The 13,861-nt window shown below is 39.4% G+C and overlaps 1 protein-coding gene across 30 annotated transcripts in view; it reads right to left on the bottom strand.

Annotated features, from left to right (window-relative positions):
• LOC135497971 (arf-GAP with GTPase, ANK repeat and PH domain-containing protein 1-like) overlaps window positions 1-13,861 on the bottom strand; it is an 81,111-nt gene that overhangs the window by 6,511 nt on the left and 60,739 nt on the right. For 17 of the 30 annotated variants that reach the window (XM_064788041.1, XM_064788053.1, XM_064788051.1 and 14 more), the window contains 9 exons: window positions 11,537-11,743; window positions 11,082-11,247; window positions 9,796-9,840; window positions 8,232-8,294; window positions 4,958-5,101; window positions 4,501-4,652; window positions 4,182-4,272; window positions 3,955-4,072; window positions 3,576-3,795 (listed from right to left, as the gene is read on the bottom strand). In XM_064788041.1, the coding sequence (XP_064644111.1) occupies window positions 3,576-3,795; window positions 3,955-4,072; window positions 4,182-4,272; window positions 4,501-4,652; window positions 4,958-5,101; window positions 8,232-8,294; window positions 9,796-9,840; window positions 11,082-11,247; window positions 11,537-11,743 (1,206 nt within the window). The remainder of the gene's footprint in view (window positions 1-3,575; window positions 3,796-3,954; window positions 4,073-4,181; window positions 4,273-4,500; window positions 4,653-4,957; window positions 5,102-8,231; window positions 8,295-9,795; window positions 9,841-11,081; window positions 11,248-11,536; window positions 11,744-13,861) is intronic. The other 13 variants (XM_064788045.1, XM_064788072.1, XM_064788046.1 and 10 more) reach the window with 12 other exon arrangements.

The raw sequence follows: 13,861 nt of genomic DNA, 5'->3' as shown, positions 1-13,861 counted from the left end.
CCAACATCCACAGTGCACTCCTAATGCATTTACTATGCAAAATACAGCCGTCAATGAGCGTATTTCATCAACCTTGGTCAAAAAGAGTATTGATTGATACTCCAAAAAGTGAACTCGTTGGCAGGTCTGGTGTGCGCACTGGTCAGGTGATTAGTACTCAGTGGGTCAATAGGTGGCCATCAAAGAGACAAAACGACAAGTAAATCGACCATGCATGGTTAGAAAAATCACAACACGATTAAGTTTTGGTAGGATAAATGAAGGAAGACTATAAATTTCTCAAATGGGATCTTAACTGGCCAAGACTGGATCAGTCTTGATAGGAAAAACAATGACAATGAGATAAGTGATTTTTTTTTGTAGAATTATTTTTTCTTAGGGCCAATGCTTTCTGGAAAACTTGATCTGTCCCTAAAGAAAACAAGAGGCCCAAGGGCCTGGCGCTCAGCTGAAATATATGAACATGGAAAGCACCCGATAGATCTCTTTCAACCTCAGTTTTGTCAATATATTAGGCAAACATACCAAAGTAAAAAGACTTTTAAATGGTGACAAATATGCCACTTATTAGTCAAATCTAAGTGCCTGAGCCAGGCTGACCTTGAAAAGTAGGTCAAATAGAAAGCCCATGTGATATCATGTAAAGGAGACTTATTGTACACCAACCATAAAATTCATGTCACTCTGGATACAGCAAAGGCTTTAAAATAGAAAAAAAAAACCAAGATGGCCGCCCACCAAATTATTCAAAAAAGTAAAGAAAATGTATTTACAAGTGAAAAAAGTAAAAATTAAAAAAAAAAAAAAATTGACCCGAAGTGGGATTGGAACCCACAACCTTCAGAGTCATACAAGAGCGGGAAATTCAAATCAAGCTTAAACTAGGTCAACACAGATTTTGGCTCAGTAACGCCAACTGGTAGTATCAATCAAAACTACTCTTAGTAGTTTCAAGACCTACATGCATGCGGTCCTTTTCAACTTTATTTCAAGCTTCTATCTGCTTGAATAAAGCGCCAAAAAATTGTTTTGTGATTTAGGCTTTTTGCCCCCTGGTGGCCAAACTGTTAATCCTGCCGGACCCACACTTGGTCTATTCAGGAGTCCTGAAGGGTCTAAATGGCTTATAGGGAAAATCTATCGCCTATCCGCCATAGTTTTGAAACGTGCCTGTTTAACGGACAGACAGACAGACAGACAGACAGACAGACGGACATTCATTCTACCATTTACTCATATGAATAGCTCAGCTTGTCAGCTGAGCTAATGAGTGACTTTCATGTCAAGAGAGGTGGGAGTGGTTACATTATTTTGGCATAGTTTTTAACAATTTTGCACTGGTTAAGAATCTGTTCTCGATGATGAGTGGCTGCCTCCACTACAACCCTTCATGGCTGGCCTTACCAACAAGGCTAACACAGGACTTCCTCCAGGGTCTGAGGTGTCTGTTTCGTTAGTGTTAACTCTGAGTTAACCAAGGGATTCGGCCTCACTCGATGTGTTCAATCAAACCGGGCTATCACAGGATTTCCTTTTTGGCCTTCTGACACTTGGGTTAGTGTGAGTTTTAACTCAAGTTAACCAAGGGATTTGTGATCCCTCAATGTGTTCAATCATTCAATGATGTTGCACGGCACACCAATTCGCTGCAGGAGATTGTCAGTTTTAGGAAAACTGAACAGGGGGCAGCACTTCAATTCAACCAGCATTATTTGTTCTCGATTGCACTTGTATGAAACACATAAATAAAAGCAGACTTCACAACACTCTATTACTACAAAAAAATAAAGAGAAGAAAAAAAATGCAAAAGTTTGTAGAATCTAACACATACACACAACATCTATAAGGGACTTTATGGACTCAAATTTTAATCAAGTCTGCAGTTTCACTGGTGAGGGAAGTGGCTGGGCAAAAAATATATACTTTAGGGAGTTTACCGAGTACAATGTACGTTTTCTGTTGGTACAGTGACCAATTTAAGCAATACATAGTTGAATGGGTAGTTGGCAGTAAAGATCTGAAGGTAATATTTATAGTTGAATGGGTAGTTAACCACTTAACTGTCGGCATTACTTCTAGTTCAATGGGTAGTTTTCCACTTAACACCTGTAGGCACTACTTCTAGTTCAATAGGTAGTTTTCCACTTAACATCTGTAGGCATTACTTCTAGTTCAATGGGTAGTTAACCACTTAACTGTCGGCACTACTTCTAGTTCAATAGGTAGTTTTCCACTTAACATCTGTTGGCATTACTTCTAGTTCAATAGGTAGTTTTCCACTTAACATCTGTAGGCATTACTTCTAGTTCAATGGGTAGTTTTCCACTTAACATCTGTAGGCACTACTTTTAGTTCAATGGGTAGTTTTCCATCAAACATCTATACCGGCCAAATATTTCAAGTTCAACATGATCAATGGGTGGTTTTCCAATTAACATCTGTATGTATTCAACATTATAGTTCAATTGGCAATCAATACTTCCAATAGTTCAACAGTTAGTTTTATTACCAAACAACTGTAGGCCATAGTAACAGTCCAATGGGAAGATAAGAACAACAATACTTTAGTTGATGTTTAATATACAGTGGAACCTCCCTTAGCGGACACCTCTCTATTGGGACAACCTCTCTATTAAGAAAAACCTCTCTATTAAGGACACTAATTTTGGTCCCAAATTGGTTGTTTCAATTCAATTTGACCTCTTTACTCAGGACACCTCTCTATTAAGGACAGCACTAGTCAGTCTCGAGAGGTTCTACTGTAGTTCAATGGACAGATTACTACTGAAACCACTGTAACATTCACAGAGCAATTGATAGTCATCACCGACGGTCACAGATTGTACAAAACAACGTCAGAGACTTGCCGCACAAAATGACATGAGGATATGACGCTGATATTTCATGTTGAAGAGAGATTATTTGATGAAGACAGACTATAAATACTGATCGGAAAACAAGTTCAACTTGGTTTTAAGATATATTGGAAAGACTTATTTTGTGAATGCAAATAGAATGTGTTATGGGATGGGACCAGGAGTCGATGATGATAGAAAAGAGAGAAGTTGATGAGATGTTTGGTCTGTATTTTTAACAAGGACAAGGAATATGTTTTATTGCGTGGAGGTCAGGGAAAATGCGTTACTTGGTGGCTCACTCTTAACTTTTTTTCATCCAAAGAAAGTATTTTTTTAAACTTTTCGTAGTCTTGAGGATAAGGAGGATTCCCATCACGAACGAATGAAAGCATAAAAAGTTTTCTCTCCATGAAAATAACAATCTGAACAGGCCGGAGAACTAAGCTACTGAAAGTGTCAACATCTTTCAACGATACTTAGAACTTTCAAAACCTACTAAAAAACAACAAAATCCACAAAACGATGACTGCAATTCCGTCGATTTTGAGATTTTCAGCAATAAATTTTCTTTCGATGCTTTCAACAAATATATCTTATAGCATTTCGATGGGAATCCCGCTTGATCCAAAGCGCTAAGCCATACCTGTGGAGCGTGTGCAGCCGATGAAACTTTGAGCCGTAATCCCGTAAGAGAAGATAGGAAAGTTGATAAATACCTGTGCCACGCCCGGTTCGGTCCTTACCTGTCCCGCTGGGATATCGCGATATGGCAATGGCGGCAACCATTCTTTTTTGTCGTATTTCGCGCGGATATAAATCTCTTTTTCTTCCCGCGGCGACGAGGGCGAAGGTTTCATACGGTTTTTGGGTGCCGCCTCCCAGACGCTGTTAGCTAACGTGTTTCCTATGCATGTCATTACCGCTACTAGTTCAGGACTGAAATAAAGAGGGCGTAACAGTGAATTGAACCTCAGGAGGTAAACGATGTACCAGTAAAGTGGAAATGGAACGGAATAACACCTCTGAGGGCAGAACGAACACTGAAGAAGATGAAGAAAACGAGAAAGAAGAAGCTGATGTTATGAAAGTACTCACGGCCACTCATCTAAATCTAACGACCTAACCCGAGATAGATGTGTTCCTAGGTTTCGGTGAATTCCTGAGCATTCTATACAGATTAAAGCACCAAGGTTCAAGCTAGCCCAGTCAGGATCTGAAGAAGAAATAACATAAGAATAAATACACACGTTATAATACAATGTATACTCTTTAAATGTCATCAATCATGGGAGCCAAATAAGTTAACTTGTTAGAATACTTACTGGGAGCATCACAGTCACAACAATTTTGGTTGCCACGGACACTCCGTATCGCCTGTACGGCTGACGGGTCGGTCAACGTATTGCTTCGACTCTGAAAAATAATCGTAGATATAAATCTGACATCCTTGACATTTATCTCAACCCATGAGAATCAGTTCACCAACTGACTGAGAATCGTATCTTAACTTATCCACCAGGTTTAAAATAGCCTATCTTAAGTACAGGGAGAGTATACATATATCACTGCAGCTTCTAAAGTATATACACTGGCGTATTGCCAATAATATTTCAATTTCCACCCGACAAGATCGTCCATTACCTTTGACTTTCCACTTTCACAAGCTTGTAACGAACATAAAATTTGTTGTTCCACGGCCGAAACCCATTCCTCCCGCTCCTCGTGACTTGACGCCTCGAAATGCCACGATTTATTATCTAACGAGACGATGATGAATTCGTAATCATCGTCATCTGAAATACAAACGGACAGGGTTGGAAAAACAAGGATCAAACAGTCATTTCACAACCTTTCATTGGTTGCCGTTTAATTTCGATCAGTCCACGGTATAGACAATTCATCATCATGATGTTCTTAATTGGTCAACAGCAAGGAGTCAGTATAGAACAGTTTGGAGCTCCCCAGCAATCGCCGTCAATTTGAAGTTGTTCCCTGAACAGGGGGAGTACAGGGTTCACATTGACAGCTGCATCAATGAAGTGACCTAGTTTCCAAACAATTACCCAACAGAAGATATCATCTTAACTTATCTACTCACCATCACCAACTTGACTAGCATCGTTTTTAGGCCCGCTACTTTTCGCTCGTCTGTGCCGCTTTTTCACATTGGGCGTTTCTATTTTTGAGTTGACTACGCCAGCGCTATTTTGTCCTACTTGTAGTAACGCCATTTCCAAGTCGCCTGCAACGAAGATGAATTCATGTCGATGTTTGAATACCAACAGGGACTTTTTGCCGGTGGGTGGCAGTAGTTAACAGTCCAACACTCAATCGATTTCCAGCCCATGTCAATTTCATCCACAAAGGTTCTGTACTGTATTGGCCCGCTTACTACTTACACGACCTTTTGGATATAAAGTTCCTCATTTCGACAAAACTGTTGAGACGTCTACATCTAAGGAATAAAACCTCAGTTCTTGCAGCACAACAGACGCATCAATGGCAGCACCTCTGGTGATGCAGTGTTTAAAGTCATTCCAGTCTTTAAACTGGGTATTGTGTATATATAAAGTTATCACAACAATGCATTCTGGATGTGCGCTGGTCAAGGCGAAATCAGAAATGCCTAAATGTTATTTTTTTTTCGACAAAGAAAAAGAACATGGTCTGACAATTTGACGATTAACTTCCGATAGTCAAAGTTGCAAACTGCCACATCAAAGATGTAAAGACCAACCACCAAATACCATTACAAAAGCTGAGTCGACGTATAAACATCATGAAGAGAAGGCCAAATCACAAAATATAATGTCATCACCACAGCAGGGTAAGACAGACAATAGGTGACATCACCAAGGGTACTCTAACGGCACTAATAATTAGGAGCAGAAGAATTTAGGAGCAGGGCTCGGTGAATAAAGATAATAGCAGAGCAGTGCCCTAGGAATAAAATTATGAGCACAGTGGAGCAAGAAGCAGAGCAGTGCTCTTCGAATGAAGTAAAATGCAGAGCAGAGCTCTTGGAATAATTTCAGGGGGAAGTAAGCAGCAGAGCTATGCTCCGGGAATAGAGTACGAACTGGACACTGCTCTACCAATGACTTTACAAATCTATGGCCACTGATACTTTAAGCTGTTATCAGGTTTTACTTGATGTTGTTATTTTAGATGCTGCGTCACCAAGTTGATCAATCTTTTAAATGCATGAATTACGAATCATTCTCCTTGCGACGAGATACATGTATATCTTCCTTGCAGGAAATCTCATCAAAAGTCTTTTTCAAAGGTTAATAATATGATCCAAGGTCAGTATTTTAACACATTCACCGTCAGATTCTTCTTTAAAAAAAGAATATTCCAGGATGATTAGTGCAGAGTTGAAGTGAACTACAACGTCTGCTTTCAACAATTTAACTGTTGCTCCTTAACTCACGCAAAACTGCCCAAAAATTTTAGCATCTCAAAATCTGGTACGACACCTGACCACCGATGGTGAATGTGTTAAATCATCAGCACACGTGTTCATAAGATTAACCACACCTCTACAGGCAAAAGTAGCCTCGCTGAAATCCATTTTGGCTGATGAAATTGAGGGATGAACAGAACTCTATGGAAAGTCAACCTCAGACGCCTCGGGAGAAAGATTTCCAGCAAGACTACTGTGGCTTGTAACCGGTTTGATCAAGTAATCTCATGAACACGTGTGATCAGCGTCACGCGAGAAACTGTGCTTACCACGATGAACAAGAGGTGTTACAATCCGCCAGAGTGTGTGGAAGATGACGATGAACCAAGCATGAAACAGAATGAACGTTAGTTTGAGTTACTGGTGCTGCCGCATGGTGGCCAACAAGAGAACCTGACATCTGACATCAACGAATGATATATGTAAGATAATTACTCGCTTATATGAAGACATGCTTTTATTTTAGTTAGCACGGAGGTGGCCAAAAGTTTGGATTCTAGATTAAAATCCCAAACTTCGCCTGATAGCAGCCATTATGTCTAATTGCATCGCTTGATGAGATTTTGAGGAAACTGATTAGTGGCTGCAAATCTTTTCCAAGCAATAACTAAGGCGAAAGATTTACATCAGTCATCTAGATAGCATCTAAAGCAATGGATGCATTTCCTCTTCTTCCATTTTCTCAATGGTGGATGCATTTAAATTTTCATTTAATTCACTTGAGCATCTCGACTACATTCATGTCCAGCATAAAGAACTTTCAAAGATTCATTTGTTGATCATAGTAATTCTTTCAACAGAACCAAAAAATGACATTATGATTCAGGGAATGGGAATACTAGGAAGGAAATGGGAATTTTATTGAGGAAGTGCGATAATCTGCATAGTTGGGTTGTAGATTTGTACTGGATAGAAGACAACAATGTCACCAAAAATAAACAAGCCAGGTTATGAATAGTGAACAGTAGCCAAACGCAAAATTGTGCAATCACCAAGAAAATGTTGACAACTTTCCTAATCTTAAGTTGATATCAGTGAGCTAAAAGTTCGTGCATCATTGCCGCATAGCTATCTGTTCCAAGAAATATCAAAGTTCATGAAACAGAATACTTTTGAGTAAAGGTGCATGATTTTTTCAGTTTGGCACTGTTCTTTGTTACTTTTTTATACCAAGAAACGGAATAAGCCAACACCCAATAGTTACAGATTGATTATGGTCCCAAATCCAGAATCCGGAAGAAACGCTAAATACTTCTGAGTTACTGTTTTACTATTTGAGTGAGATTCGAAAGTCATTTAGCCAATTGATCCAGGGCTCACAGTTTATAAGGGTTCCCATTTTTAAGTCAACTAATATTATAAGATGGGGTGACATTGCCCCAGAGTGGGATGAAATTGTCCCACACATTTTCCACCTTACATCTTGAACCAAACATGGTTCCACTGAATCGGTGTACAAAAAGATAACTTAGTGGGCTACACTTACAGCGTATCATAGTTTAGCTCGGGGCAACTTCACCCCACGGGGTCAATTTCACCCCACTTTACGGGACCAGTCAAGTGGTATGTCTGTAGTTTTCCAGTTGACTGCAACTGAGCAAGCTGTGTGTTTACGAGTCACCGGCAGACCTCTAGACATGGACTACAATTTGTAGTCTTCCTCAGCTTGGAATCGTCGGAACCCCAAACTTGTGATTCTACCAGAGTTCCAGTCCTGTGTTCCCTGGACATTAGGTTTCTGGCAGTATACCAAGTTGTTACCAGTGGAACGTCAGTCCCAAGTTGCTAGGAGATCATATCAGACCCCAAGAAAATGAGGGAACGATTTCACTGAAACTATGAGCCATCTGGATTGGCTAAGCCTCGACCAATCAAAATCAAAGTTTTAATCACATGATTTACATACCGGTCTCGTCAGAATATAGATGTATCTGTTCAAACCGACGTTGTAATTCGACATGCAGGTTCGCTTCAGGAGAAAGAAAATGGACAACATTGAAAGCTACAAGACAACATACATGCATAACTTGAGGCAGATCTCTGAATATTTCCTTCAAAGATTCAAGGAGTTTCAAACTCGAAGCATCATGAACAATTGATCAATACGATAATGTCGCCATTGGAAAGCTTCAAAATGACTACCCATGTTATGTGGTTTTGACAGAGCAAAATGTTTTTAGTGAAAGGAAAGCTCCAAAAGAAGTTCAGTGATAAATGGGATGACGACGCTGCCTTAAAACTCCATGAACATGTACAAGAAGTTTTTAAGTAATAGCTCTTTTTCAGTTTTTGGATTTATGAGGAAATATTCAGAGGCAGTTGGAATTAAACACGAAAAAAGATCAGTTGAAAATAATAAATACTAAAAGCTGTCATTGCCGTTGTGACTACGATGAATCATTGAAACATTAAGCAAACCACATGGCAATTTCGCAGGCAAACTACTGCAGGCAACAAGGTTTATGGAGCAAACATCCACTGGGCCAGTGTGCCACCATAACTATAGAGGCAGTGGTTTGCCGAGTTCAAAATACTACTGGTGTTAAGTTGTCTTACTTCTTTCTCTTCCACCAAAATCAGGATGGAACCACAGCGAGGTGAATAGCACAAATGGTAAATTTAAGATTGCCTTTTTTTGGGAAATCTCCTGAACATAACGCAACTTCTGCAAGACTGTCAAAACTGACTATCGATGATGATAATGTTAATCATATTGGATATTTTAGGCAATAATGGGACGTTCCTATTAACTAATAAAATATGTTCACATGTTGTATAGGCACAACATGGAACTGAACAACAATACAAATACAAGGCTTCCTGAATCCTTATCTTGAAATCAGCAACTGCAGAAACACATTACTTCAACTTTGAAGTAATGTGCATTTGGCAACAGGAATATACTTCCGTTACAGTGAAGTAGTGACAGTCTTGTAGAATAAACAACCAAGCACCCACAGGAACACTGAAATACTACAACCAACTAGGCAACTAAAGCGTAGCAAATACAGGGGGGACACTTTCAGAGCTGGCAAAGGTAATCTGAATTCGCTGATACAAGTCAGTTTGAAGGAACCCTTCTTTCCTCCGTGGTGTTTAATTCCTTGGTTCGGTGCAACTCCCTGATACAGACAGGAAGGAGCTGGATTGATTGGGAGGAAAAAAAGCCTTGCCAATTCTAAAAGTGCTCGATAAAATGCAACAAAATATAAAACAAGCGAGGTGGGGCAGGGGCGGGGGTATACAGCACATTTGACAATTTCTCAGAAAAATGCTCAAAATCTCGTAAACAATATTCAAAACCAGAGGAAAGACTACCAAAGTTAGAACGTAGTAAATATTTGGTGAAATAGAAGCAGGCGCTATCTAGGATGAAAGGAGAATTGCAAAGTTGTGTCGTGTCAAAAAATTATCAAAAAGTGTCTAAATATTTCTTGAACGGTTTTGAATTGGGTGCGTGTTTTTTTTACCTGGTGTGACGGAGGTATTTGAAATGACTAATGAATCTTCCCGGCCTGAAAGGAATGAAAATTATCACATAGTGGCACCACCTTGTGGTATATTAAGGAACTTAGTGGGCGCACTGTTACCAGTGGGGCGGGTAGAAGGTCTGGTAATGTAGGGATAAGTCTGACCGGTTTCTGGGTGTATACAGGTTGAATGATGGAAGCGGGGCAGCCCGCATGCTTATGTGGATCAACTTCATCCAAATTCATGACTTCATGACGACACTAAAAATTCTGGCAAGGTTGGACCAAATCAGGCCAATTTCTGGGTGTAAACTGGTTGAATGATGGAAACGTGGTTGCCCACATACACATATGTTGATGTGGATCACTTTCATCCAATTTCATGATTGCATTGAGGGTTGACGCATACACAAATGTCGATATGGAATCAAGAAACTGATGTCGTGACAGCTTACGAGTCTAGGGATACCACCGGCCAAGTACTAACTGAAATCTTATCTAATTAAAGGTGTTTGGGGAAATAAGGGTCTGAGCAGCACGAAGGTTGGAAATAATCATTCTAAGCAACACAAAATCACAAATGAATCCAGTTGTTTGCTTGGTTCAAGTTGACATTTTCAGATTACACCTCTACCCTACCAGACTTTGCACAAATCAACAGCGATATCTGCAAATCAACTTGGAAATGTGACTGAATCTACGCGAACTGAAAATATGGCAGACATGAAAACTGGTTAGCCAAAGTCTTCCACGCAAGCAAAATTGAACTTAAGCGACAAAATGAAAAGTAAAATCAGACAAGTAGCATTTGGATTCAGAAGGCAACGTCTGACACCAATAATTTTAATTGATAAATCATGCAAATTAAAAATGCAGAAGCTTTCTAACATTTATTAGCACAGCATTTTAGTAAAACTGGCTTTTTGGAGAGGCTTGGTAATCACCTTTTATGATGATGATGATGATGATGATGATGATGATGATGATGTGTGAAGGTTTAGTTTATGGTGTTTTAGAATAGGAATTGATATACCTCACCGGTGGTACTGGTCGCCTCCCCAAAAACACCACCCAGGATGGAGATGCCACTTTGTGCAAAACTGCAGCAAAACACCCCAGTTTCGGGCTACAGCTCAACCTTTGCTTTGTTTGATGAGACAAGCAGTACTCCCAATACGGCATCAATTCCACAAACCACAAATTGACAAACTCTCCAGAAAACCAGCCAACTTTAAAACGTCGAAACAACATGACGACTGGTGAGAAGTGTAAAATGAGTGCAATACCATTCTTCCTACCTTCTCTGCTAGAGAGGTCATTTAGCTGAGTTTTGAGCAGGCCGTTGGTCGACATGCCCATCTTCGTCGCACAGCGCGGTTTTAACATTCCTGGGATTTTAACTGTCGTGCGGATAAGTGAGATCTCCTTCCCCTTTTGGTCATCCATGTAATCCTGGAACGAAGGTCGAGGTCATTCGAAAGGCTTCAAGGTCATTTATGAACGGTCACAAGAAGGTCAGGATCACGAGATGACCTTGTACCAAAATGATAGCAATATCTGAAGTATGGTTACTGGAAACACAAGAGCAATTTTGCAGTTCAGCATACCTGCTCTCCAAAACTACCTGACCGATTTCATACAAACCTACTTGGCTTGCAAACCAAGCCCTCAGAACAAGAGAGTCAGGGTCCAAACGATAGACCTGGCCCAACATCGACCATCTTTTCTTAAAACTACTCACGTGTAAATTAGGATGATACGTCAACTTCCCGTTATCCAGTAACGTGACATACTTCTTCTTCCATTCTTTATTAACTAACTTGGTTGATCGTTTGTATAAGTAACCCTGTTTGATCGGTATAGACCGACCCGAGCCAAGCGAGTCTGACCCGTTTTTCTGCACAGTCGCGCCCTTTTCTTTTACTTTTTCTTCTTCACCCTTCTTTTGCTGCAAGTAGAGAGAGGTAACATTTGCGAATTGAAAAAAAGTGGAATCGTTCCTTTTCTGAAATTTGTCTGACCTGAAAAAGATTCTTGCCTCCTGACTTTTTTGCACGAGTGATTTGAATGAATAAAGTTTCCTCTGGTTGAGAAATAGTCCTCTAGAGTTGTTGCTAAATCTACTTTAGTCTTTGGTAGGGGCCATTATTAACAATTGACAAACCAGAACATTGGTTCACAATGACCTTTACCATATTCAGAGATCAAAAGGAAGGATGCACTACTGCAAGATACTCTTTGTTAGTTTCTGAATTAGACTTGAACTGAGCATTAGAATTCAACTGAAGAGTCAATTTAACAGGATTTAGGAAAGTTGTTCGTTTCCGTGATCATGCTAGTGAACCTCTCAGTTAACATAACTTAATGGGGGAAACACATGTTTTACATATTTCAATCGAAGTGGATAGTATCAAGAACGCACCAAGAATTGAGAGAGACAATCACGCACATGCACTTTTTACAAGAAACACCAAAACAAATCTATTGTTAACAAACCGAGTGGTGGGTGACTTTACAAACGATAACAGTTGATGGACAACAAAGGCAGAATGAGCGCTTTTGTCAAGATATCATGTCGAACCACAACTCAGGAGGGAACAACGTAGCTTCTTTCATAATCTTTTTGAACGCGTCATGAACTGTGCAGACAATTGAGATCATCATTAAAACATGACTACCACACAGAGTGATGCGAGATGACTTTGTGGAAAATTTCTAACATTATTAAAGCTACATGTAGTAGGATGTTTTGTTGAGCGTACAAAGGCCTAGCTAGACGACAAGACAACGCTCGACAAAGCGAATTCCTCAAATCTACTTCAGCGACATCTTTAGGTGAATGAAAGACTATGCAAATTTTCAACAGATTGATTCTACTTCAAACATGTCAAAGTAGTCTGTGGATTGCAACTTTCCAAAGTGCATTGTCCATTTGTAAATCCAAACCGCTGGAACACTTGAATTCTACGACAGACTGTAACCATATATTTTCTACAGCTATGAAGATAATAAGGAATGGGGTGAACAAAGTTGCTGTTAAGACAGAATAAGTTTGTAGGAAGACACATACAAAGAAAACAGCATCATCTACCGGATAGATGAAGAAACATGCACCTTCATGTTGATATCCAAATGTCAAAGTAACACCCTTGGTCAGAAATTCCTGAAAATACCATTTTCTGACTGATCTTAATTCAAATCAATTCTATATTTTTCCCATATTTTCTCTCACAATGTGAACCCCTCCCAAACACTTTCAAGGGTAATTGGGCCCGGAACTTTTGATTTACTCGAGGAAAACCCAACTGCAGCTGAGTTAGTGATGAGTGGACTGGCATTCCGTTGTCTGATTCTTCTAGCATGTTATTTTGCACAGCTAATACGAAGGAAGGACCAATGAAAATAAGGCATAAAAGAGACAAAGGATTAGAAAAGGAGGAGGGGAACACTTGGAAATGACTGTAGAGATCTGAAACTGGGAAGTGGAACTTTGGGTTTAGTACAGAGAGTTTATTCGAAGTTTACCATGTACAGTCAGGCTTGAAAATTTTGTCAGGAAAGAAGTTCTTTTTAAACCAATATAAAAAGTTCAGCCTCAAATGACTCAGTAAACTTCAAATTAGGTTGACAGAAGAACCGTAAACTTCAAAATTTTCACGCCTTTGCATTTTCGCAATTTGTAAATGTTTTATTTTTTCACATCATGCATTCTTTCTCTCGTTTTTTCCAATAAGAAAATCATTTTTGCAATCTTTATTTATTGCGAGTCTCAGTTTTTCGCGAAATCAACAAAAAATAAAACGACGTCAAGATTTTGCGATTCACAGTAGCTGGAAGATTGGCAATACAATGTCATTGGTTTGTTTACTTGATTGTCTCACTAACCTCAATGACAATACATCTCAATGCTTCCAAACTCACACATGTTATAGTTAATCACGAGATGTTGACTATAAAATGGACATTCAAAAACAATTTCACGATACATGCATATTTTAACTGTTTTTTTCCAATATCAAACAATGTGAATGCCCAATTTGCTTTATAATACTCTTTGTCATTTTTT

This window comes from Lineus longissimus, chromosome 13, assembly GCF_910592395.1.
Source record: "Lineus longissimus chromosome 13, tnLinLong1.2, whole genome shotgun sequence".
Lineage (NCBI taxonomy): Eukaryota > Metazoa > Nemertea > Pilidiophora > Heteronemertea > Lineidae > Lineus > Lineus longissimus.
Note: the sequence above shows the minus strand (reverse complement) of the source record. Positions and strands in the feature narration are given on the sequence as shown.